General features: G+C 44.1%; 2 protein-coding genes across 4 annotated transcripts in view; one reads left to right on the top strand and one right to left on the bottom strand.

Moving 5' to 3' along the window:
- ctnnd2b (catenin (cadherin-associated protein), delta 2b) overlaps positions 1-14,284 on the top strand; it is a 131,339-nt gene extending 117,055 nt beyond the window's left edge. For 2 of the 3 annotated variants that reach the window (XM_084007674.1, XM_084007676.1), the window contains 10 exons: positions 551-668; positions 2,509-2,691; positions 5,323-5,496; positions 6,145-6,295; positions 8,184-8,442; positions 9,649-9,733; positions 9,830-9,956; positions 11,491-11,619; positions 12,089-12,165; positions 13,563-14,284. In XM_084007674.1, the coding sequence (XP_083863800.1) occupies positions 551-668; positions 2,509-2,691; positions 5,323-5,496; positions 6,145-6,295; positions 8,184-8,442; positions 9,649-9,733; positions 9,830-9,956; positions 11,491-11,619; positions 12,089-12,165; positions 13,563-13,826 (1,567 nt within the window). In that variant the 3' untranslated portion in view covers positions 13,827-14,284. Of the gene's footprint in view, positions 1-550; positions 669-2,508; positions 2,692-5,322; positions 5,497-6,144; positions 6,296-8,183; positions 8,443-9,639; positions 9,734-9,829; positions 9,957-11,490; positions 11,620-12,088; positions 12,166-13,562 lie in introns of all 3 variants that reach the window. The other variant, XM_084007675.1, reaches the window with a different exon arrangement.
- A 5,000-nt stretch (positions 14,285-19,284) lies between these two features.
- On the bottom strand, positions 19,285-27,493 carry ankrd33bb (ankyrin repeat domain 33Bb). The gene is made up of 5 exons (XM_084007463.1): positions 26,338-27,493; positions 23,935-24,064; positions 21,430-21,570; positions 20,610-20,773; positions 19,285-20,514 (listed from the first exon to the last, which is right to left on the bottom strand). The coding sequence occupies exons 1-5, from the start codon at positions 26,818-26,820 to the stop codon at positions 19,867-19,869; spliced, it is 1,566 nt and encodes a 521-aa protein (XP_083863589.1). The 5' UTR covers positions 26,821-27,493; the 3' UTR covers positions 19,285-19,866.
- Positions 27,494-27,607: the final 114 nt, after the last annotated feature.

Here is a 27,607-nt window from a genome sequence, read left to right on the forward strand (position 1 = left end):
CGTGGATTAAAAGAACCGTTCAAGTGATTTGATTTTGGCGTTTTATCTGTTTCTGTCACACACACACACACACACACACACACACACACACACACCCTTTGACATATGGCCTGATAAAGTTGTGAGAGTTGTTGAGAGACATAAAGCAACATCCATATGCGGTCATGTTTTTTTGTAGTGTTAAAGTGCTAAACACACCAACACAGGTGGTTCTAGTTGGGTGTATGACGCTACAGGTACACTGTAAGAAATGTACTGTGAAAATCCCGGTTAATTAATTGGCAGCCATTGACAAGTAATTTACTGTAAAAATATTTACAGTAAGTTACTACTACTCATCAGTGGCTGCCAGTTAATTACCTTCTTTCTATTTTACAGTAAATTACTTGTCAATAGTTGCCAGTTAATTACTGTGTTTTTGTTTTTTACAGTGAGTTGCTTGTCAATGGCTGCCAGTTAATTACCTTTTTTTTGTCCGTGTGTGTGTGTGTGTGTGTGTGTGTGTGTGTGTGTGTGTGTGTGTGTGTGTGTGTGTGTGTGTGTGTAACAGGAATGTGAGTTCTGCAGGAGAGGAGGCCCGGAGGAGGATGAGGGAGTGTGAAGGCCTGACAGACGCTCTGCTCTACGTCATCCAGACCGCTCTGGGGAGCAGTGAGATTGACAGCAAGGTACCTCTCTCGCTCTCTCTCTCTCTCTCTCTCTCTCTCTCTCTCTCTCTCTCTCTCTCTCTCTCTCTCTCTCTCTCTCACACACACACACACACACACACACACACACACACACACACACACGCACACAACCTCTCACAGCCTCTAGCAAAAAAATAAAAACACACACACACAGTGATAAAAAATAAAAAGGGTATGTTGCTGAAAAGCTGTGTGTATTTGCTTGTCTGCGTGTGTGTGTGTGTGTGTGTGTGTGTGTGTGTGTGTGTGTGTGTGTGTGTGTGTGTGTGTGTGTGTGTCTCGCTGTCTAAGAATGTAAATGCTTGTTTTGCCAAGTAAACACGCTTTTCATAATGATTAGTATAATATATTTAGAATGAACAGGCATTTACACAAGTTATATGCAAATGTGTTTTATCTGTGTTTTTGCAGTATATGCACACACTGTATACGCATATTAATCTGTATACGTTTGGCTGTGGTTCGTGTGTTAATGTCCAAGGCTTGCAGACCACAAAGTACACACTGTAAAAAAATACATTTAAAAAAAACGACCTTATGGGTATTAATGCTAATGTTTTCTTCCTACGTTGGCAGATATGAATCTTCCCACCTCTGCTGACAGATATACATATCACTAAAATGTGTTTAAAGATAACGCCAGTAAACGATGAATCATATCTTGAAACAACTATCGGAACATTTCAAACATACAGTAATAAAAAGCCGAGCTGGCAGACCTTGTCATTTTTTACAGTGACCATATATCACCCAACCCAGATGGCCAGCGACGCAGAAACATCACTAGTGAGAGTGTGTGTGTGTGTGTGTGTGTTATTGTGCTTTTATGTGAGCTTGTGAGCAACCATGTGTATCTTTTTGTGTGTTATTGTGCACGCATGCATGGATGTGCGTTTAAAGGGATAGTTCGGAGATTCTCAAGTGAGGTTGAAGTGCGGCCTACTAGATGGCGATCAGCATGCTCCCAGTAAGGAGAACCAGCACGGCAGCAAGGCTGGACTTACTGTAGGCACCTAAACATCTCCATTCAGAGTATATTCCAACGAGGAACTGAACTGTAAGTGATTCTTGTCTTTTAGCTTTGAAGAGTGTAGATAAGTTACACTCTCAGATCAGTTGAGTTCCCCATCAGAGAGGTCTGACAGCCAGATAAAGAGTGTGTAGCCTGTAACCTTTCTTTTATTTGCCTAAAACACATTTGGCTGCTGCTGCGCTCCCGTCCACAGTGGTGTATTACTGCACCTACGACCTCTGACCTCTGCCCGTTCCTCCAAACGGTGAGCGCGCAGACCACCATTACTGTAGGCAATACACTGACTATGGTGGGAACCTCATGTAACCTCACTTCAAAACACCCTAACTATCCCTTTAATGTGTAAACAGTGTCTGGCTGTGTGTGTGTGTGTGTGTGTGTGTGTGTGTGTGTGTGTGTGTGAGTGAGTGGAGGCTCTTCACAAGGAAATGTGAAGTTTTTAATCCTCAGAAATCCTTCACGAGATCAAAGTCTGTGACTGTTGGCTGCACAGCCACTCACAACAACAGGATTAGTGTGTGTGTGTGTGTGTGTGTGTGTGTGTGTGTGTGTGTGTGTGTGTGTGTGTGTGTGTGTGTGTGTGTGTGTGTGTGTGTGTGTGTGTGTGTGTCTCTCCATATAGTGTATGTTATACAGGCAGCACTGCGCAGTCTGTTCACACAAGTGTATGAATATTTATCTAGTATGATTTCCTCTGTCACTCCTTCACGTCTATCACTTTCTCCCCCACTTCTTTCTCACGTCCCTCCCCCCCTCCCTCCCTGTCTCCTCCTCCTCCCCCACTAGACCGTAGAGAACTGTGTGTGCATCCTGAGGAACCTGTCGTACCGCTTGGCCGCAGAGACGTCTCACAGTCAGCAGGGGGGGTCGGAGGAGCTGGACGGCCTGTTATGTGACACCGGCGGCAAGGACGCGGAGAGCTCCGGATGCTGGGGCAAGAAGAAGAAGAAAAAGAAGGGACACGACCAGGTGGGGAAACAACAACAGAGAGTTGGTTTCCTTTTTCCTTTTTCCTTTTTTTTTTTCTCGATCCGGTCAAACGCTTATCGCTGGTGTGAGATAAAAACCTTTTGCAGCCTCAGCTCCAGACAGTTGGGTTCACAATGTACTGCAGCTCTGTGCAGTTAATGATACGGTGGATTATTATGGTGGATAATAATAATGTAGTGGTTCATGCCTCTAAGCAGTCCTCTGATAAATACCCAGACAAGCTAATGGACTCGGTCTTAGCTGCTCCTCTCTACTTGCTGGTACAAAAGGAGGGTCAGTGTCCGGTTGGCTGAGGTTGTTCGCTAGCATCAGCCCTATCTGTGTATTAAAGGAATACTTTGACAACAAAACGTCATTCTTGGATTTGTGGATCAATGACTCAGCACGTTTACTTTGAATCCTTGAAGAAAACAAAGAAAATCACTGAGCAAATCTTTTCTTTTCCAAATGGAGGATTCACTGTTTGTAGTCCAGGAATGAGCTCGGTTGATTCTTGCTTCACACTATCCCGAGTCTCAAATGAGTATACATGAATGCACCGCAGCTTTCTTTGATATTTGTGATGGTTGAGCCAGAGTTTGTTTGTTTTTTTTCTCTGCCAACATACTGATCTTCACCCACCACCTGGATTATTTAGGGCCACGTCTCCAGAACGAAGTGACTCACTGCTGCATGTAGGAGAGCCTGATGACGTGCATCTTAATTTAATGTTTTGTTTCTGTTTTAGATGAGTTGAGATGAGGTTTCACACAGCAGATTGTAGCTTTACCCACAGATTGACACCGAGCCGATGCTGGATTTCCACGGGTCCGTCCATTTGCCGCCAACAGGAAGCGTTTCATCCTCCAGTTTAAAAACGAAATAGCGGCCTTTTTAGTTGTAGAGTTGGCAGAAACCAAACGGCTGCCTTTTTAAGGAGGCTCTAACCTCTTGTCATGCTAATAAGCAATCAGCATCACATTCTGGTGTGAAGAGTGCAAGACGTCTTACAACCTCTAGTGAAGCTGTGGGGGATTAAAAACCCAACACTTCCGGTGGATCTGGGAGGTTGAATTGCTCATTAGCCCTGCATGGTTTTTGCCCGCCTTTCATTTTCTGGAAAAGTCAAAGAAAGGAGTTTTTTTTTTTTTTGGTTTTTAAATTAGTGATGAGCTAAGTCTTAAACTTCCATTTGCCAAGCGAACCCTTTTTGTGTATCCAGGCAGAACCAGGGAGATGAGGGATCTTAAAACCAACCGTGGGATCAGATTGTAAAGGGAGAAATCATAACCTCTCCATAATGATAATAACCCTCCTCCCTTCCCTCTATCTGTCTGTCTCCACTCCAGTGCAGCTGTGGGTGATTACCATGAAGTAGCGGTCGGGGAGCTTGTTGGAGAGGGCAAAACTCTATCAACTGTGGGGTAATTAGAGGAGAGAGTGAGGAAAGGATATGTCGGTAGGGAGGAGATATAAAGGGAGGCTGAAGACTGAAATTTGAAGAAAGAAAGGGATGAGAGGGGAAATAGGAAGTGGAATAATACGGTTAAGGCAAAAATGGAAGCAAAGGAAGACAACAGTATTTTCTGTTGGCAGAGTGAGGTATCGGATGTGTGATGTGACATCACTGCGGACGGAAGGAGAATATTTTCTACACAAAACAAACGTGTGGCTTCATATTATATATTGATCACACATAGGAAGCATGCGGAACATCCCCGTTTTATAAGTATAGAACGGCCACCGAGTCACACTGTGGTCCGATCATTCTGTCATGGACGTCATCAAAGCCGCTTCTCTTCTTTTGTTCCTGCAGTTGCTTCTCAAATTGCCTGAAAGAAGCCTGAAAATTGCGAAACGCCCATCCAGATAAAAGCCTGCAGTATATTACGAGTGCCGTGAAACATCTCGGGCCATTTGCTTCGCCTTGAACACGCCAAGAAATAGAGTCTGTGTTGTTTTGAATTCTTCTTATGAAATCGGGCAGACGAGATACAGGAAGTGCATTGCTGCCATTCGCTGGATAAAAACAAAAACGTTACTGTTGCTCCACCTTTTTATTCTCAGCTCCGTATGTAATCATAATAACGTTATTCTTAGTGTTTGGGTTTGGGTCTTTGATTCCAGGCAGTGAAAGACAAAAGCAGGCTTTTAATTCACAGCCAGCAGCAGATTTTCTTTCCAACTGAACTGAAATGACAACTGTCAGCAGTAGATATACATGTTGTAGCTAGCTATAGGGAGGCAATGCTCTCTGTGTTTCCAGAAATAAACTGGATGCAAGAGAGCAACAAATCCAGCACCGTACAGGGCAGCAACGAATGCAGCTTCACTGAAAACCTCCTGTATTCCAGAGCCACAGCTTTCACATTTATTGTTGATATACAATACGCGTGTGCATCTTTCAAAATGCATCACGGGTGCAGGAGGAAATGTCAGATTTCAATTACAGAGGAGACAAAAAACGCACAAATAAATGAATGCCATGTTTATAGGCTGCTTGTGAATAGTAAATCTCTCTCTCTCCTTGTTGCCTGAGGGGGCCGTGTTGGCACCCGACCGCTGTCACTGTCGGCCTCACACAGAATTCAAAATGCTTATCTATTCTGAATTATGTCTCATCTCCCGCAGTGGGACGGCGTGGGCCCGTTTCCAGACTTGGCGGAGCCCCCGAAAGGCATCCAGATGTTGTGGCACCCCACCATCGTCAAGCCCTACCTCACACTGCTGTCTGAGTGCTCCAACCCAGACACCCTGGAGGGAGCAGCTGGGGCTCTGCAGAACCTAGCTGCTGGCAGCTGGAAGGTAAGGGCTGCGTCCCTATCACTGGCGCACTAAAGGGCATCTGCTCGAGGTGGATTACATTTTCAGGCGCCGGCGGAAGTGTTCTGAAAACGAGAATCCTCGGCACTAAATAACAACCTCAAGAGGCAACCTCCAGTTCTGAAAAGTGAATATGGAAGTGCCTTAAACCTACATTATTTCCAATGACCAGCAGGGGGCAGCAGGGGGTCTGATTGCATGGAAGTCAATGATAAAATGACTTTATTTTTTTATTATCTCAGTGTTGTAAACATGAGTTTATGGTCTCGATCTCTAGTTTCAAGTCTTCTTCAATCCAGCATGATGTTCGTTTAGTAAATGATGGTCCATTTAGAGTCAAATAGCATAGCATGCTTTAGGGCGGGGCTACCTCGTGATTGACAGGTCGCTACCATGAGAGCATTTTCGGTTCTGGAAAATTAACTGTAGTTCCAGCTGGTCTCTTCTGGTTGCAAAAAAAAACCAAGATGGTGACGCCTCAAAACAGCAGTCCAAAAACCTTACTAACTGGCATATCCTAATGAGAAAATTATCTTATCAATATATTTCCCATAAGTTACAGGGGGGACTGTTTGACGACTGCTTTAGATTAAAACTATGTATTGTAAACCTCTGTGATCGTCTGCCCAGTGGTCGGTGTATATCCGGGCCGCGGTGCGTAAGGAGAAGGGCCTCCCCATCCTGGTGGAGCTGCTGAGGATAGACAACGACCGGGTGGTCTGTGCCGTGGCCACGGCGCTGAGGAACATGGCTCTGGACATCAGGAACAAGGAGCTCATTGGTGAGTCGCTCCATCACGGACAGCAACAGAGGATACATACAAGGAGGGAAGTTGCACAACGGGACACATAATTGTGGAGTAGTGCGCTTAATTTTACCTCGATTGAAGATGATGGCACTGAAAACAAGTGCAGTTATCGTGGCTCGTTCGCTTTAATAGTGGATATGATGTTTAAGTAGACGTCGAAAGGAGCTGTGAAAATGTCACTTGTGTAGAGGGTTATCGCCTTTAGGAATGACTGACTGGCTTGTCGACGAGCTTTTAATAAAGCATTTAAAAAAAAGACGCGTTTTGAGGATATTTGTCTGTATTTCTGCTGATGTAAAAGATAGTTTCCTTCAAGCTGACTGATCTTTGATGCTTGATTTTCCTTTCGAGATCAAGCGATTTCTGTAATCAACTGCTTTTTCTGCTGGTCCCCATAGCAACAACCACATGCCTCCTTCCTTCCCTCTCGCTGTCTGATGCTGGAGGCGCAGCGATAAGCTGTCTGCCTGTGTGAATGCAGCCATTCACGTGTACAGTGTAACGTCAACCTTCTAACCCGCTGCCACGGGGCGTCCGTGTTGTCGTACATGGAGAAATGACATTAGAGACACAGTATATTGTGTCGTTGCATCCTCAGAGCTTTCAGCTGGAGAATTCAATACCGCCAACTTTTGTTTTACTGCAGCAACGTTGCAAACTTGATGGGAGCACTTCACTTTCAGTTTTTGAGTGTTTCTAAAAATGGAAAATACTGCGAATGCCGCAAGCATAATAGTGGCTATAGTTAAATTAGGCTGTTTACATGGTTCAATCATGTTTGATTACTTGCTGTAATAAGCTGCTATAAACAGATTATTTGGAGAGAATATTATTATTTTATTGCTAAAGCTGAAAAAGTCATTAAAGAGTCACTAAACCCCAGAGTAGTAAAGTTCCTCTCGCCTGAAAATTAAAAGAAAAATGCCTCTAGAATGTGAAAACGGATCAACATGTGCAGGGCTGGGAGGAGGGATAAGAAACAGCCAGTCACGTCTAACGCTGGCACTTTCTCTGCAACCAGTGTAGCATTAAAATCTCAGCATGACACAAGTATTTTCTCTCTTGTCTTTCGACTTTATTCTATTATGACATTATTGATTATCTGGTGACAGCAATGTGCTTTCCTCGTCTGAATCAAGTGTGCAGATGAAGCATTGAGGTGTTACATTTTACTCATTTAGGGGCTGGCTAGTAAGATAGTGTGCTTGCTAATCCCACCATGCTTTCATGCTACAGTTAGAGGCCATAAAAAGCACCGCATTTTAAATGACTGTTCGTGACGGCCCCTTCGATTAGCTTATGTTATGGATATCGCTGGTCGGTAATGCTAATCGCTACGATGCCGACTTTAGGTAAGAGTGCTCTAAAGGATATATATATATTTATATATATACATGCTTCATGCATCAGTAGCAAAACACATATATTGTAGATGTGAACTGTCAGTGGTCTTGACGCCCCCCCAGGGTGACGACCCAATCAGGCAGAGGGCAGAGTGGACAAGATTGCCTGACAGCAGTACTGAGCTGTCATGGGAAAAGTGGTCAGTCGGCGTTCGATCACGTGGTCCAGTCATCATCTTTGTCTTGACAGCAACACAGCCAGGATGTATTTTCCATTTAAGTTTGAGCTTAATGGGTTTTCAGCTAAGAAAAGGGAGGGTGGACAGAAGGAGTCGATGTAGGGACCGGGGTTAACGGAGATAAGCCAGCAATGCTACAGTAAGAGTAGTACCAACAACACAATATTGGTAAAAACAAAAGCTTTAATCGCTTTTTTTTTTTTTTCATTCACATTTCCACCTTATCTTCTCCCTTGCACCTCGAAACCCTTTAACCAACCCTGTCACTCTTACCCACAGGTAAATACGCCATGAGGGACCTGGTGCACCGTTTGCCCGGAGGCAGCAACAACAACAACACTAGCGGCAGCGGTGGAGGGGGCGGAGGAAGCACCAACAGCAGCACCCTGGCGGGGAAGACCATGTCGGACGACACCGTCACGGCCATCTGCTGCGCTTTGCACGAGGTCATCACCAAGAACATGGAGAACACCAAGGCCCTGAGGGACGCCGGCGGCATCGAGAAGCTCATCGGCGTCGCCCGCAGCAAAGGCGACAAGTAAGCCGAATGGGAAGAAGATGTGTCGGAGGTTTCATAGAAGCTTCTATCTCAGTGTGGGAGTTACTATCCAAAACAAAACACCACTTTCACACATCAGCACACAAGTCACGAAGAGAGGAGACACGTCTCCAGCTAGACCGCAGATAATCTGCATTTAATTGTCTCCATATTTTCAAATGTTGATTTTGAGATGCAGACATATTAATGCTCACCAGGCAGCCTGCTGTTCTGTCAGAAGGAGATATTTGTTTCCTGACCTAAATCATAAACATGGCGAACGTCACTTGTTGTAGTTCTGTCTGAATGCATAGTGAGAGTTATTATACCCCATATATTAATTTAAATCCATGAAAATGATGTATTTAATGAGAGCAAAGCTTTGTATTTATTTATTCATTTGGGAAAATATGCTAATTTCCTCCACATTGACAGTGGCAGCTTTTACCACTTCTTACCTTTCACAATAAAAGCCCTACACACATATGCAGCATCACTACCAGGGGAACTTAATTGAAAACCAATTAGATAAGAGTATGTATTTATTACAAAAAAACACATGTTGGTATATATTATGGATGGTCCACGTTTTAATGGATGGTCTGGCACGTTATAATTGTGTGACGTAATTAATGGCAGACAAAAGGAGGAAATTTCTTTATGAATTAATGTCCAAAAGTCAGATTAGGGTCTTAACTGAATTCTGACCAAATATGAGCGTGTTTTGCCTTTTGTAGCAAAGTGTAGCAGATGGCAAGTTTCGATGACTTTCTTTTTACGTCCAAAAGTTGCATTGATTTTCTCCCATAAAATTAATAAAATGTTGTTGCTCTTCCAATAACGTTCCCCGGTGTTCATCACCGCGAGGACAGGATATGTAATCGCAGAATCCAGAACAATGACATTTACTCAAATGACTGGAAGAAATAAAGTTTCATTTGCTCGGCGATGATAAGGCCATATGAGCCAATTAAACGCACAGCCATTAGTCAGCTGAGTCAAACACCGGAGGATGCAGAATGAAATATTGGCCAATCAATCAATCAAACAAGTCATTATTATGCAATTTGGCCTCAGAACAATTAAAGTGCCATATTTTGTATTCTCTCTTCTTCGTAGACGGCAGCGATGCTTTATTGCTTTATGTCTCAAACGGGACCGTCGAGCTTTATACTGTGTTTTCTTCCCTCTCTGCTGAATTCCCAGACATAGTCCCAAAGTGGTGAAAGCGGCGTCTCAAGTCCTGAACAGCATGTGGCAGTACAGAGACCTCCGCAGCCTCTACAAGAAGGTGATGTCTGAGTAACGCTGATACACTTACAAGTCACGGAGATGCATTATTCCTCACGCTCCTCTTTTCATCTTCCCCTTTTCTTCCCTTCTTCAGGACGGCTACTCCCAGTACCATTTCGTCGGCTCTTCCTCCACGATAGAGCGAGACCGACAGCGACCTTATTCTTCCTCTCGCACTCCGTCCATCTCGCCCGTACGGACCTCGCCCAACAATCGATCAGGTGAGTCCACCCGGCTCCGGCCGTCCTCCCTCTTGTCCTCTATCAATCTTTCCGTCGGTACAGTCCAATCAAACCAACGCCGCTCCAAACTAGCAGAAGTCTGCTTCAACCTTCACGCCACGACGACCGCTGACAGATTGTCCCGCCGGCGAGTAAAATCCCTGCATGGCGCCTCCTGAAAGAAAGTTTGCACCTTGCTGGAATTAGGGTTGGACTCTGCTTCAGTAGTTCTGGACTCGTGACATCATCCTCGTTGAAAGAAAAATGGTTCCGTTTACAGTATCCAGTGAAACAAAAGCCAGAAATCAGTGTGGGGGTGTGTATATTTTATATATAAGGGGTATAAACATGGAATTGAATTAAATAGTTCGGCCCAATTGTCACAGATATCGGAGTCGGTATCGATGTCTGGTGTCTAATAAAAGTAGGAGGTAGTTCTATGTGGTGACCATCAAGAGGATATAGTGTCAGGTCTAAAATAAATATAACCAGACAGGTTGCATCGTTTCCCTCATATTTCCTGACTCTGAATGACGCCTCCATTGGGGAGAAATATTGTTCTGCGTCTGCGTGCCGATGCATAATTCACAGCTAGTCTCACACGCCAAAAAATATTTAAAACAAATCACTAGGACTGGATTTATAAGGTTGTCCTTTGACAGCTTTATAATGACATAAACATTACTTGGGAAGCTAATTTCTATTTTCTTCCAAGCAGATGGTTCATCAAGTCATTTGTGCAACTTTGCTGCTGTGGCAAGAAACGCTTCGCATTCACGAGGAACCTTTTGTGTGCGTCGAGAGCCCGAGGAACGTGTACGTTCCTGCAGCATGAGTACAGGCGCCGTCATCACAATAGACTGGCGGCGTTGTTAGCGGGGCATTAATGAGACTGTGGATCAATGCTACATGTGTCGTACAGAAGAGAGACAAAGCAGCAGATGCAGGCGGCATCCCAGCCAGCAGCTTCTGTGTGAAAGGCTGTTGATGGTGATTTGAATATTAGAGGAAACGCTACCGAACCATATGGCACCAAATCAATAGCCAGGTTTCCTCCAACGCGGCTAACCAGATCCAGCTCATTATCTGTTTGCCGCCGAATCCCCCCCCCACCCCCACCCCACTGTCACAGTACAGCATTTGTTATTCCCTCCCAACTGTTATCTTCTCTGATACCTATTTGGGTGAGTAATGCCAAGACGGGCAGATTAAATCTCTGTTAGATGAGAGTAAGCACCTGTGGTAAGTACAGGTAGAGAGAAAGGACTCCATATTTACGTCTTTGAGTCGAAAAGAGAGATTGCAGGGTGATGATTAGAGGGAATAATAGAGTGCTGTGCTTTTGTCGAGGTGAATACAAAACCCAGAGACCTTTCTGCCGGGAAGGGTGACGTGAAAAGTCTGCCCTCCCGTTAAGTGTGTCGATAGTGTGTTTGTGGTGGATTTAGAGGTAAAATATGTTCCCCGTGTGTGTGTGTGTGTGTGTGTGTGTGTGTGTGTGTGTGTGTGTGTGTGTGTGTGTGTGTGTGTTCAGCGAGCGCCCCTACCTCCCCCAGGGAGATGATGGCGCTGAAGGAGAGGAAGGCAGACTACGAGTCGACTGGCAATGCCAGTTACCATGGCAACAAGGGCGAGCACACGTCCCGGAAGGACGCCATGATGGGTAGGAGCTCCGTCATTCTGCCATAAAGTGTTTGCAGATCTTTTTTTTTTTTTTTCCAGCTTTGGAATAAACGGCAACCACACAAGGTTTTCCAATATAAAGGAACAGTTTTAGGATAAATATGCAAATACAGTAAGACAGTTAGGAGATAGTTGGCTTAGCGTAACACCGTCCAGGGAATAAAATCCAGCTACTAGCACGTCTAAAATTCATCAATTTACTATTAATATCTGGTTTGTTTAAGACATGGAGGAAATGTTTAAATGACAACAGTTGGGTGGGTTTTGAATGGGACTATTTCTTCACCCAATATCAGCTGGGATCGGCGTATTTTTACAGTCTTTAATAGTTAAAAATACAAAATAGGACTGTCTCGATGTGTTCCACTATCTTCTAAATTGACAAACATGCTTCCCTGACTAAATGGTTGCCAGCAGGCGTTAACCTGAAGCCCTCTCTGTCTCTGCAGGTCAACTGTCCAGCGGGTCTTCCACGCTGCACAGAGGAGCGTACGTGTCGCCCACCGATGACCTGAAGTATAATCAGGTATGACAAGTCAGTTACATCTGTGTTTAAATCTGATCACAAAGCTGCCCGTCCTCTACTTTGAGACACGACGCTGCTCGCACAAATATTCATCACTTCCCCCCCCATGTGATGAATTACTACCGCTGTCATTTCAATAAGCTTAAAATGCCTTAACGCACTCGCTTCACCTTGAGGAGAAGCAACCGCGTAGTAAGTTCCAGATGGAGATAAATAAAGTAATTTAATTAAAAATGAAATGTATTTCGTCTCCATCTGGAACTTACTACGCCGCTACTTTGGTAAATTAAAATCACATTTAATTGAATAGCGACACCAGAGTGGATAAAAATAGGATGAGGGGTAAAAAAACATCCCATTTGTGGATTGTAGGAATACTGCCGGTGATTAGCTGTCGAGCTGCATTCAGTTTCACGTTTGCCTGTAAAAGCCTTTCATATTTCCCATCACGCCCTCCGGCAGCGATGGCTAATCTAATTTTGTGTTTGGACTAGCTAACTTGGGTCAGCCACCTTGTTGTAAACCATCAAGCTGAAGACATTCACTAATTTGCCGATTGCAAAATCAATGGCGCTACTTCACGCTGGTCGCCGGGAGACTGGTAAAACGCTTCACATTATTTCAACAAAGATTTTTCGAAGAAACAAGTCAGCAAAAGGTGAACGTCATAATGGCTAATTAGCTCCTCTTGTTAGATCCTGTATTGACAGATGGTGAAAAATGAAAGCTGATCTCTGCCTTCAAAATAAACTCACAAAAAGTGATGAAACGTTCTCACACCGTACACAACAGTACTGACCTCTGACACCAAATTAAGACGAGCTTACATGCCGTTAACTCATCGTAAAACACACAAAAACATGTCTTTGTTTGTTTTCCAGCTCTGGTTTGGTCAAAATCAATCCTTAAATAACTACGCAGTGTTTTCCCCCGCTGTCTCTCACACATTCAGAGGCGGACCATTAAACGGGAGAACCACAATGACAAAAACCGCCCTGCTGGTCTTGGTTATATTTGCCGTTTTTTTCTTTTGTGGTCCTGAAGAAGTTCTCCAGCACTCACAGGTCGATCCCTCTGGGTTGTCGTTGGCAACAAAAACTGCCCACGCCGACGTTCACTGAAGAAAAGTGATTCAGTTTTACATCGAAGGGAAGGTTGGCGTTTGCTCTCAGCAGCTCAGATTCTGGCCGCTCCCCGCCGGCCGTAACGGCTGAATAACCGAGGCGGACAAACCGTCGTCAAAGCTCACTGTAAAAAACATCCTCTGCACTCGTGTTTCGGGATGCTACGTTGCTAACGGAGCACCAGTTTCCTGTGTTTCCCGTCACTCAGTTGGACCTTGTTGTCATAAAGTTGCTTTTCTCAATCACAAGCTTTTTTGTTTGTTTTTTTAACAGATCTCTTCTCAAGGCCTGCCTTCAGAACCCTACCCTCCTTTCCAAAACCCTCCCCCACAAGACAACGTCAACTACGAGGACCAGGCCTTCTACGAGAACCAGGTTCACGCGGGAGGGCGCCCCCCACAGGGTGACATCAACATGCACCTGGGGGGCCTCAAATCCACCGGCAACTATGTAGACTTCTACTCAGCCTCGCGGCCCTACAGCGAGCTCAACTACGAGACCAGTCACTATCCGGCCTCACCAGACTCCTGGGTCTAAAGGGAGGCTGGGGGGGTGAGGAGGAGGAGAGGATGGATGGGGGAGGGGGTAGTTTAAAAAGAGGAGTGAAGAAGATGAGAGGACTGATTCCCTCCCTCCTCATCCTCCCCTGTAGCTCCTGAGTAGCATCATAGATAGCAGGACGACGGAGGGGGAGGACGGAGTGCAGAAAAAAAGAGACACGAGGAGGAAATCCAAGACATTAAACTCCTTTTTAGAGACATCCGAAGGAGGGAGGGGGGAGGGGGACGAAGGAGGAACAGCAGCGGACGGAGGAGCAGCCATGCATGTGCATGCACACCACCAACAAACCTGACGGACACGTTTTCTTTCTGTGTTTAGTTTGTGTTTCGACGACTGCTGGAAGGTCCAGCAGACGGAAAGACCTCCTGCACCCGAAGGCCTCCGGATACAGAACGTAAGAGGGACGGACATGACGAGGAGAAAGAAGAGGAATATATATATATATATATATATATATATATATATATATATATATATACATATATACATACGGAGATGAAGAAGGACAGTGAAAGGGAATCGATGGACTGGAGAACGGAAGGTTTTTGGATCGCGATGGGAACGTGACACCCAGGAGAAACCCTGTAAATATGTGTTATAGCAAACATGGCTTTTAGTAACGTGAAGCACAAGAAGCAGAGCTGTAGGACATGTAGGACGTCTGTCACACGGATCCGTGTGTCTCTCTATGCGTGATGTATCCTCCTGGGCAAAGAACGCTTCTGGACTTTGTCATTTGGAACATTTCTTTTTTTTTTTTCTTCTTCTTCTTCTTCTTCTTTTTCTTTTGTTGTGTTTCTACTTTTTTAATTCTCGATTCTGGTTGTATAGTATTTGTTGTACATTTACGGAGACGCATCGTGTACTGTACATTGCACTATTTTCTGTGTCATGTCAGGCCTTTTTCGCCATTGGGTCACCTTCACTTCCCTCACTAACTGTCCCCCGTTTCTCCCCACAAAAACACAAAGAAGTCCGCACTCTTTCAAAATTCATATTGCAGCTGCAGACGTATGTCGACACGTTGCTGTTGTGTAATATTGGATATGAACCGGGTATCGAAGCATCAATTCTGGTAGGTCACGGTGCTCCTCTTACTGCCCTACAGATTGTTTTCACAGAGCCGCCGCCTCAAACAGCTGAGCAGCATTTTCGGTGATGAAATTAGTTTTTTTCTCTTTTTTTTTAGGCTAGCTTTGTGTTTTTGGTGGCTATCTTTCCACATTAACACCTCAGATCCCCTTTTTTGTTCCCATGAGCGCCTCCTTTGAGTGAACTGTGCTCATTGTGTACATAACCGTGCCAAACAAGGGTTTCTTCCCCTCCGCTGAAAAGGGGAGGGGGGCGATTAGGGGCGTGTTAAAGGGTCCAAGTTCAGCTGAAGCTCTCAGCTGAACATCCTTGCGGTTCTAACGATGCCAGTTTGTAAATGCTTTGGTTTTTCTAAACTGTGTTTTACTGGGATGAAACATGTCTAACTGCACTGGGACTGTGGAGAAAAACATAAAAGGAAAACTAAAAAAAAAAAAAAAAAAAAAAGAAGAAGAAAATCACGGAAGGACTGTGAGCGGGCGGAGCAACGCTTCCTCCAAAGTTGTACAAAATTAGTTGATTTCTGTGTTGTAAAATAATCAATGTTTGAAGTACAAAAAAACTAAAAAAAAAAACTTTTCTGAGAGATGGGTGGCAATTCTAACTTCATGGTAGACAAAACTGTTAATAGAGTACGGATATATATTATATAAATATAAATATATACTTTTTATGTGCAGATGTGGATGTCACTTATAGCAGCAACATTATGGAAAAAGACTTGTAAAAAAAAAAAAAAAACAACAACAACAAAAAACGGCTACATGTAGGAATTTTGTTCACGTTTTATTTTCCGGTCAACACACTAAATTGTCGACTTTGTGTAGTAATGTTGTTGCTATGTGGAGTAGAGTAGACCAGGGCCCAGGGATCCACGTTGTCACTAAAGTCCAAAAAAAAAAAAAAGAAAGGCACTACATGAGTCTTTAACTGTGCACAAAATGTTTCTATTGATCATCAGCCACTTAACGGAGAACAATCACACGTTTGATTATTCCCTCGCATGAAAAAAACCCACTTCTGATTAATTGGTCTCATTATACTAAGTAGAAATCGCACCCATGAATGCATGAGTATTTGTCGTCAGGAAATCTGAAACTAAATGATTTTTAATTTTATTTTTTTTTATGTGAGAAAGGCTAAATTGTAAAATGTGACAACTGACCCTGGTTCTCCCTACCCACTGCTGTTTAGAAGTCCTAGAGGTCATCTTCTGACGCTTGAAAAAAAAAATGACCCATAATGCAACTGTCCCCACAGAAACACTGATGACGAACAGACGGACTGTATTTGTTAGCGAGCATCCGGGAACTGACGACGTTATGTATGTCCTTGTGATCCTTAGGCAGAAAATCCTGACTACGAGAACCTGTATGGATAGAACGTCGGTGACCTTTTCGTTGCTAGACCAAACGTGTGTTTTGAAAAGAAAAATTGTGAATCTTTCTATTGCCTCAAACAGATTGCAACTGTTCCAAAAAAATATAAACGGACCATCGAAGAACCACTGATTTAGGAGTTGTTTGTTCTGTCTTTGTTCTGTTTTCCAGTGTGTGAGCGATGCCGACCGTAAAATGCTAATTCGCCAACAAAGACTTGAAACTTGCTGGACAGCAGCTCCGTCACAGCGAAACATGGTGCTGCTTAGTTTTTGTCGTGTAGTGCTGTAGCTCTTTGGCCAAAATAAGAGAACGATAAACCAGTGGATGTAAGACAAAGCCACCGAAACAAAACACAAATATGGTACAATTAACTTCTCATGGTCACCTGGCCATAGTCTGTTTGACTCTAAATGGAACATCATTTACTAAATGAGCATCATGCTGTAATGAAGAAGACTAGAAACTAGAGATTAAGACCATAAACTCATGTTTACGATGATTACTGTGATAATAAATGAAAATATCCGACGTGTCAGAACAGAGATGTGCAGCCACAGAACAGAGGAAGGAAGAGACTCTTTAGTGTGTGTGTGTGTGTGTGTGTGTGTGTGTGTGTGTGTGTGTGTGTGTGTGTGTGTGTGTGTGTGTGTGTGTGTGTGTGTGTGTGTGTGCGTGTGCGTGTGCGCACCCAGAGTCACTCACTGCATATCTTAATGAAGCATCTAACTCTAGTATATTGACATGTAAAGGTTCCTGAGAGCCCTCTAGCGGTCATTAGAGAAACTGCACCGCAGGTCAGGGTGGCAGCCATTTTAGTCTCTGAGGCCTGTTCTGCAGACAGATCACCACACATGTTTATCTCTGAGAGTCCTTCCCTGTGACTCGTGCACCGTTGGGACGCAGAACAAAGCACGGAGGAGGCGTGGAGTCACAGCGCCACACACATGGGAGGAAGGCTGGAGTCCATCGCTGTCCTTATCGCAGGTAAACCACCGCAAGACACCTGCAGCTGAAAACAACACGCCGCACGCTCTCGGGCTGCTTTTCGTTTTAGAAATCACCCCGAGCTGCCGTCCTGCCGGCTTACAGTGTTCTTCTGCTGCTGAATTAACAAAGGAAAGGAGGGTTGTGACACGTTCCACCTCAGTGAGTCGACAGCATGCAAAACCCATCCTCTGTACTTTCTGTGCAGTTTTCCAACCTAAACACACATCAGATATGATTTATTTTGTATCTGTTACTTCCCTTGGTGCGGTAATGAGGTAATTATTCAAAATACACAGTTCTATGTAAAAGTTTAAGGCACTTCAGGTTGCCCTAGATGATTGTTTTCTATCTTTTGCATTAGGGTAGATTTGGCAGAAAGTCACTGAAATGATAAGTGTGTGTGTGTATGTATATATATATATATATATATATATATATATATATATATATATATATATATATATATATATATATATATATATTGTATATATTATATTATTATTATAGCACAGAGAACTTCCAGTTTCAATTCAGTTCTTGTAAGGAACTATTTTTCCAGGCGTAATAACGTTCTGCCCAACAGTTCTCTTGGCTCTGTCGTGATTGACAGCTCAGAGGGCGGAACCAAAGAGTAAAGGAGGTCAACGATTGGCTGAAAGTTACACCTCTGGGTTTGTGTGAATTTCAGGCTTGTACTGACACGACTCAACAGTCGCAACTTCAACTCCCAGTAAGTCTTCCTCATGTTCATACTGGGACCTCTTGGGAAGTTGTTCTCTGGCCAGTATCTTCGTCTCCACATTGAGGCCATAGATCTTAAACCAACGTTGAGCGGTATCTCATACAGGCTGTTTATCGCACCGCTTCCTGGTTACATAGTCCAATCAGAGCCAGCCAGAGAACTTCTGACCAATGGGATGCAGCCGCTGATGCACACAAAATCTGTTGAAGTCAAGAGGAACCTCTGCTAATGGGGAGAAGTCAGAATTAGAACAGTATGGTCCTTTAAACCCTGGACCCTCAGAGTCTTAAACCCTGAACCCTCAGAGTCTTAAACCCTGAACCCTCAGGGTGTTAACTGACGTCACCAGGTAAATGGTTGCGTGTGAGTTGCTGGTCTTTTTCCCAATACCTTTTTGAGCCCAATGGCATCATGAGATGACGCTGGAAGTTGTTATTCCACGGTTCGGCCGCTACTTTTAAATTGCTTCAAATGCTCTTCCTAAAAGGAGATGTCACAACAAGTATTTGTTACAACTTTAATGCAAAATGCAAACAATATCCTCTTACAATTCCTCCCTGAATGACGAAGCCCTTTGTTGTAGTTTAGCTTTCTATACGTAAGTATACACAACATTCAAGTAAGAGTCACACATCATGTCTTCATGCCGGTGATGGTGTGACGTGTATTCAGGCCTTCAACAGTTCAACTAGTGAATTTGGCATCGGTGCTTCTTTTTCCTTTAAATTACAGCTTTGATGATGCTTTTAAATGCTGCTTCGGTGTCTTTTTCTCCAGACTCCGTCTCCGTGGAGACACTGATAGAAATCGGTTATTGCTCAGTATTTTTGGCAGAAATGTAAAGGATACTCTCAACACTGGTCCAGTCCAGTCCAGTTCAGCCACTCCATTGCAATTCGAACTGTTTGCCACTAGAGGGTAATAAAGAACACATATTCCGTTCCTTTATATTTTGTAAAAGCTCCTCTAAAGGCCTTTTTCATTAAATTCAAATCCAGGAACACATGAAGGCTAGTCGCCGAGCTGATGAGCAGCCGGTTTGCCCTCCGTTTCTCCCTGAGCAGGAGGTGCCTTTCGTGGACTTTCTCCCGTGATTATTCTGGGAGTCAACAAGTCACAGTCGAGCGCTGAGCTGTTTATTTTTGGCTCTGCCTTTCCACGTCGCCACAAAACCCTCACAAAGCCCGTGTGAGCTGGCTCCTCAGCTCACAAGCCCCCCCCTTTCCTTCCTTGGGACTATCAGCTCAGCAACCCTTTGCTCTGGCAGCAGCCAGCCATCGTCATTGAGCCGAGTTAGTCACCTTCCTGCCTTACAAGCAGCGTTTTACATCCTGCATCATGTGTCTTTTTCTCTTGCCCCATCTCGTATCCTTCCAATGGTAATCTCAGTTTTATCCCCATCTCTTTTCCGATTCCTTCATCCTTTCTTTTAGTAAATGTTCCGAGCTGGTGGACTTCAGCTTGAGACTTCTTGTGAGGCATACTGAACCCCCCCAACACTTAATCTTCTTTTGTTCTTTTGCCACGTGTCACTGAATCCACCATAAATACAAGCTGCCTGCATCTTTTTTTTTTTTCTTTAGATCCTAGCAGGAATAACAAAACCTCCTCCACTGGATCTGGTCTTCTTCTATCCCATATCTTATACATTGCACCATAAATTATGCCTCACAAAGGAAGCGTGTGAACTCGAGTAGAAACAAGGCAACAAATCCAACAGTATCATCAAAAAATCAAATCAAAATGAGTCTTATTCTAGTGAGCTCTGTGAATTCCTGCTCCCTGAGATAATGTGAACTCCAGTTTCCCATCCTCATCTCCTCCTTATCGGAGGCAGCTGTCTTCGCCTCTCCTCCTCCTGCCTCCTCTCTATTCTCTTCATCTTGTAGTTCCACTTGGGGATCTGGAGCTGGTTGTGGTCTTTGCCCCGTTTCATTTTTTCTGGCACGAAGCTTGGCGCCGGGGCTTTGCAGAGCCTCACTTTGGGCACGATGATGCCCGGCCGCACGCTGCTCCTCCTCAGCATGTGCAGAGGGAGGAGGCTCGCCCGTCTCATGGCCACCGTGGCAACGTCGCTCAGCAGCTGGGGCTGCAGGCTGGCCCTCCGATCCCTCACCTTGGGGATGAGGAGGATCCGCGAGTTCTGGAAAAACCTCTTGTAGTTGTTGAGTCTGTCGGGGCCCAAGCGCCTCAGCTCGGCCACCCGTTGCCTCCTCAAGATCTCCTGCACGGCCTGGCGACGCTTCCCGATGCAGGGCGGGCTGCCCGGACACACCGTCCGGCAAGCCGTGGCCATGATGGGACTGGAGATGCTGGTGGTGATCTGGACCATGTGGTCGAACACGCCCTCGTCCAAAGGGTCCACCTTGTTGTTCATGTAAAACCTAAAATGGCAGCAGGAAAGGGAGTTGATCAAACGCCTCCAGCAGGACTTTGGCTCTTGGGCCCGGGCCACCAGCTCCTGCACAACAAGGTGAAACATTAAAGGAGTCGTCAGTTTAAAGCATCATGAGGAGCGTTGGAGAGAAGGACTGTAGTCGTGATGCATTTGTTCACCTCCAACATGGGCCACTCCAGGGAGAAGGAGTCGCAGAACTGCTCGGCACAGGGCTTCGCCATCAGCCGATACATCAGATAGGCCGTCTCGTATCGACCAGTGAAGAGAGCCCACTCCCTGGGTGTCAGTCTGCGGCCGCTGTCCTGCGCCTGAATGTCACTTCCTGGAGACACGGTTAAGTTAAGGAAGTGGTCAATGTGGAGAAGAATCTGTGACTAAAGCTGCGTCCCAACTCAGCGGCCTATGTCGACATTTAAAGACACCAAAATGGTCTCCGAAATGAGGCGGTCTGGTCTACAGAGGATTACTTGTTTGCCTCACTGCTCCCATTGCCTAGCAACCAGCTGTGGTTGAAGAAAGCGCTAGAAGAGGTCACTAAAGTTACATGAGTAAAATGAAGCCAGACATCATATTTCCGTCTTTTTTTTAATATAGAGGATATATTTCAGGTGAGACTATTCTGCTCTCATCTCCTGCTGCTGATCAGCTCGTGGTTGCCATGTTGATTAAAATTCCATCAGGATCCATCAGCTGGATGCTCTGAATCAGAGAACAGAAGGCTACATTACTGCATTTAAAGGAGCCTTGTCGTAGCCGCTGTGTCGCATGCGGTCTTTAAATGAATCCTCCGAAGGATGGATTGGGATCCAGATTAAATCTGTGCTGTAATCTGCTCCACACATATACATTCACCCACACATCAAATCTCCACCCCGATACATCCTCCACACACAGCTCTCTCCGTCGCAAAGCTCTTCATACAATTTTTCCGAGGAGCGTCTGTCCCGCTTGCAGTGATTATTAAAATGTGAGTTTTACCAGCCAGCATGAGAGCCCTGACGCACTCGGCCCGGCCCTGCATGGCGGCCTTCATCAAAGCCGTGAAACCGTGACAGTTCCTCCTGTCGATGTCCATCCCGGAGAAGTAGTTGAGCAGGTAGTTTGAGATGAACGCGTGACCTGCAGACCAGAGAGACAGAACACAGACCTGTGTGTTAATGCAGGCTGGTTTAAACAGCTTGGTACTCATAAGGGTTCTAATGATAGCTCTTAAAAAAATGAGTTCCCAAAGCATCCTGGAAAACCTGGAAAACAATCGAACAATTTCCTGGGAATTATTTTAACATGTATCTACATGTCACACTGGCTTTTGGAAAGGTTTTTAATTGTTTTCAGGATCATATTAACATTGAAATGGTAGTTTATGGGTGAGGCAACGTGGTGGTCTAGTGGTTTCACTGTCGCCTCAGCAAGAGAGTTCATGTCCAGGTTTGGGTCAGAAGTAAATCAACTTGCTACAAGCACTTATTTGAATAATTGGGCCCTAAAAGTTTATAAAAAAGCACTGGAAGCTTAAGATTTAACTTTTCAACTTGTGCTTCTTAACCATTCACAACCTGTCCTCTCTTAATTGATTAAATCCAGACTCATGAAGCGGAAGTCGTAGTGGGCACAATGCAGAGTTCTATCATGCAGCAGGAATCCGTTAAGGAGGTACAGCTGGACGGAGAAGCGCGGTTGAATGGTTGCTCCTGGCGGTTCACCTCCGAGGACCTGCGTTTGATTCACGTCTAGACACTTTCTACCTCGAGCGAAGGCTTTCAGGGGGAAGTTTTTCTTTGGCATGTATTCGACCGCTCCCTTGCTCTCGCCGCCTTGGTCACCCGTTCCCCAGAGGTGTCGCAGAGCACTTTGTCATGAGAGGGGATCGATACGTCTTTTAATGAAGCAGAAAATGAAGAGTAGTCTGCAGCTATTCATCACGGGGCACAGAGAGCCATTCATCATCGTTAGGCGATGAGAGGCCCGGGCCGCCGCGTCTGATAAGTGCGGCTGCATCGCTGTGAAATTGGGGCTCCTTACCACGCTGCTTTCTAATGCCGGCAAATAACAGTGGTTCGTGCAAATGGAAGCACTAGACCTCATAATATAATCTGTGCTTTAATTATGAAACTCAATTCTCTGCAATACAATTTCTACCAGTGTAAAGTCCAAATCAGAAAGACCGGGTATTCAATAGTCGGTAAAAAGGATATTAATGGGTTTATTGATGCACAAATGTGCATGGATCGGATGAAATGAGGCATTCTGGGTTATACGTGTACGTCTGAAGTGATCATATTCTATGTTTGGTAATATATGTCTGGACAGTCATATCCAGAGGTTTTTAAGTTTCGAATGAGGAATGCGAACAGTGAAACACAAGAAAGCGGACTCGAAGGTGAGCATGTCAGCCTGAAACCCGAAAAGATACTTGCAACAATTAACCCATATTCTGCTGGGTCGCTGCCAAGTCAGTTTAACAGTAAATGTATATTTATGTCTAATGTAGTCCTGCGTCCCCAAGATGGCGGTTCAGACCCACCAGCCTGCTGTTTTAACTTATTTCCTGTAACTGGCTAAAAGTAATTGAGATATCTGGATGTAAATAAAATTACCATAAAAATATTGTTTGATAAATGTTAAATATAGTTAAAAAGGTATAAGATGTATGAAAAAAAAATGTAAGTAGTATAATCTCTACAGTTCAAAGGTCAGAGTTGATGCAAATGAGCGTCGTGTGTTAGGGATGTACACGTGTTCAGCTGTTACATTTCTTAATGGTAATTGGATCGTTCCGGGAGTAATAGCCAATCCCGTTGCGTTCTCGGGCAGAGGGGGCGGGGCTTAGTCGTAAAGCGACGGAGAAGCGGTTTTGTCACCGTCGAGTGAGCTTTGGCTATTGTGCGATGAAAAATACCGTCTGTAACGATCCGTTATTTGGTCGTTTGGACTTTTGTGATCTTCAAGAGGTAAATGTGAGTTTGTATGTTGTTTACGATATGTGACTACGTGTCAAACTCAAATACATGCGCAATGCTAATCGCGAGTTAGCCGTTAGCCTAGCATAATGACCGTGTGCATCGCTGCCTTACGGTTAGCTTAGCATATGAGGCTACCGGTTGTATCGTCATGACGTATGGACTTGTTGTCTAGCAGTTTAGACATTTGTGACTGAGAGAGAGGATGTGGGAAGCTCATTGAGGTTGCACAGTAGACATGGGACGATATGAAAATGTCCCGTCACGATTATCCTGGACAAAAATAATGACGATTCACGATATTATCCTGACAAATATCAGAATATTAATAAAGTTGTTTAAAAAAAAGCACTAAAACTTACTGGAATCGCTTTATATTTAGTAAAGAAACATGTTTTCATTGCCTCACAGTTTTTTTTTTAATGAGCATCCTTTTCAGTGAAAAACAAAAATAATCAAACAATCTTAAATGTGGTCAGGTCAGAAATGTTAGCACTATTCAGAAGCCAGAAGGTGTGTTTACCTGCTTGTGCTGCTGTAATGAGAGCGGTGTTGCCCTCGTTGTCCTGCCAGTTAACATCAAGATATGGGCACTGAGAGAGGGCCATGACCACATCCACGTAGCCATGGTAACACGCCAAAATCAGACCAGTCTGAAACACAAAAAAACAGGAGTGCTTGAATTTCTTCTTCCATCTTTTGTGATTTTAGTTTGGCTCTTAAAAGCACCAAAAGTGATCCCTCGGGGCTATTTATGGATTTGTGGCCATATTTCCTCACAGGAGAAAATCATTGCAGTGCTTTTCATAAAAAATAGGAAATTATCAATCACACTGCCTAAAAGCAAAATAAAAGGCTGTTTTTTTTTCTAAATGTAACATACAGTGTCCGTAATAGACTGATAGCTCAGGTTAAACATGGGTTTCCATTGTGGTCCATTGCCAAGAACCCAATTGTCCAAATCATTACTGGCTGGTTTCCTCTTATTTAAAAGAATAACAGCTGTTAAATCAGAGTTAGTTTGCTTTAGGGCTTAATTATAATTTCCCCTCATATTTCCCCACAAAATACACTATACAATATTTCAAGCTTTAGTGACACTTAAGAGCTGTGCTGAAAGCTGGTACTAATGTGCAGAATATGAAGAAAGACAGCGAATCAGCAAGAGCCGGACACACTGCAGTATGAGCGCTATGTAACCAGTACAGATAAAGAACAGTGAAAAACAAATGTGGGTAGTATTGAGCGACAAGTCTGCCAAGTTGAGGTCTTTGGGCATCCCTTAGGATGAAGCCAAAACCGAACTGGATCAAGTTGTAGACACTTCCTATTTTAAATCAAGCTGAAATGGCATTTCAAGAGTATCTATCTAACATTCGTGAAACAGGATATACTAAATACATAACGGAAATGATTTGATTTGATTGTTCATAAGATTAGCTCTGTGCAGAGCTAGAGTTGAAATTGGTTGCTACTAGCTGATAAAAAAGGAATGATTTTATAATTTGAGATGATGAATTAAGAGTAGGGTCATTTTCTTATTGACTTCCATGCAATCAAACTTCTTTTTGCTACCAGACGAGTCGCCCCCTGATGGCTAGTATAGAAAATGCAAGTTTAAGGCACTTGTGCGTCAGCTTCACTTTTCAGAATGTCTGTCACAGCACTCCAGGACAATCCTTCTCTGTCTGTTCCAGCTCTATAAGCTTGCAGTATCTCTGACCAAGTTCCCAGGTTAATGTCTTCGAGAGCTCTTTAGAAGCTGAGCAATGATGTCAGTGTGCAGTTTGCACTCCCCATCTGTCGCCGTAAGATTAACCAATTGCTCTGAACCCTCCTTCAGGATTTGACCCTCAGTGACTCACTGGTGTTGAGGAGCTGCACCAGAATCTGCTGGCCAGACCTCAAAACCCTGATACGACTGCCGGTGAGAAGAACAGCCAAGTTCACTCAGGGTAAACATGCATTTTATCCTTCAGTGTACGTCTTATTGGCCTTAACTTGATGAATTATGGGAGTGTATACCATCATCACTGAAAGAACTTCTTGATTTTTTTGTTTACTGAACTTGCAGTCACAACATCTCATGGATCTGAACAATACTTGTAGGACGGAATATTTAAAAATGCTCAATCAACATTGTGCGCACACGTACTTAAAACTTAAAAAAAAGGCTCTGTTGTAATGATGTAACAATGTATCTACATAAAATAAATACATTGTAATTAACAATGTATCTACATAAAATAAATACATTGTAATTAACAATGTATCTTTAATATATAGTATAATATAATGATTATAATTCCTAGTGGCTACCACAGCTCCCTGCTGTGATCTGCAGGTGTGACTATTACCTCTACAGTGCTGTTTTACCACTGATGCTGCACACACACATCAGTTGAACATCTGTACATGACCTCTTTTGAAAAATGGGACAATCCTACTACTGATGTCATCAACATTTATAGTCGTTTTTTAAAGGACCACTTGTTTACGTCCAATCATGAGAAATCTACATAACTGCTGACACCACAAGCTCCAGTGTTATTATTTTTGCTTATATGTAGCTTTTTCACGGTCAGAATCCACCTGCCAATAACACTTTTCAGGAAATGTATAGAATATACATTTCACCGACCTTTGAACCTTGTAAGCAGCCTTTGGTTTCAATTCAACTCTACACTCTACATTTATGTACACTTAGACAAACACTGGTATTTTACGTTTAAGACTGATTTTCATGTACAGCACTATAAGTGCTATAAGCTTTGGGAACAAACTTAGGTTTCCAATGGAAAGACATTAGTTTGGTTTTGATACAGGGAAGCTGTTAACAATATGTAGGCATTGCTCTGCGTTTACGAAGCCAGAGGTGCCTGGAAATCAAACATTTCATTAAAATGCTTCAAACCCAGACACCTACTCTACTGTTCCGATCCGTCTCTTTCACTTCCTCTTCGGTCACTCCTTGTCTAATCATAATCTTGACGATGATGGCATTGTTGTTGCAGCAGGCCTTAAAGAAGGAAATGGGTTCAGGGCTTTCGGGGCTCGGTGAGCGGTACATTTGGGATACGATGGAATTGTCAGGGGGGTAGAAAGAATCGTCCGAGACGATGCTCTGCGTGTCGGTTCGATCCGGTAGAGCCTCAAAGTCCAGCTCCTCGAACTCCTGGTAGATATCGTCCTCATCCTCCCAGTAGTTCCGCGTGTAATCGACTTCACTCTCCTTGTCATCGTCCTCTCCTGACACCTCACACTCGCACTCTTTTTCATCAGTATTGGTGATGCACATGGCAGGTTTATCCATCGCAACTGTATTAGTCCTAAACGGATTCTCTCCCAGTCCCACACCCCTGGACACTCCATTCTCCAGAACCTTTGTCCCTCCACCTTGTTCCACCATTTAAACCCTCCCCTGCCCCCACACTTCTTCAAAATTCTTGCTAGGACAACTAGAGACCTAGAGTTTATGTCCACCGGGCTGCTGCCATACGTTGAACCATGCCAGGCTCAGGCAGGTTTCCCAAGAGATAAGGGTCACCAGAGATCACAAGGGAGGCATGAGATCATTACACATGCTTACAATCCTCCGTCATTGTCAAATAAATCCTCTCAGGATGCCATAGACTTTAGGATTCCCCAGAACTCCGTGAGACAATGTCCTCAAGAAAGGGTTGATCATATGCATGATCTGAAGTGACCTATCGAGAGTCAATATAAGTGTCACATTTTCCTCTTTGTCACCATTGCATTTCCAAATAGCTGGAGTTCGACAAGCCCAAGAGCTTCCATGAGTTTCAAATTGTGTAAAAGTCAGTGCCCATTTTCATGCGAATCATCACGATGGCGCCAAACGCCTCGTACATCAAATCCTCTAAACATGGTTCCAGAACCCAGACGAGGAGCTGTAATTCCTGAAGTCTTGATGTAGTTCAAGCGAAAGCTGAAATCCAAAAGCAAGCTCAAGTTGGATCCTCTGGAAAGCAGAATAGGCAGTCCTCTTGGTGTGAAACAGTAACAGCCACCACGAACAGCAAGTAATCGCGTTTCCCCCTTGGAGAAGCATTGAGCCTACTTTGATGATGGCCGGCAATGGGATGAGAGACATTCTCTTGAACTGACGCATGATAATCCCCTTAGTCGCTCTCTCTCAGCTCTAGCTCTAGCTGTTGTGTCGTGTTCCCCTCCCC

Source organism: Eutrigla gurnardus (assembly GCF_963514095.1).
Source record: "Eutrigla gurnardus genome assembly, chromosome: 4".
Lineage (NCBI taxonomy): Eukaryota > Metazoa > Chordata > Actinopteri > Perciformes > Triglidae > Eutrigla > Eutrigla gurnardus.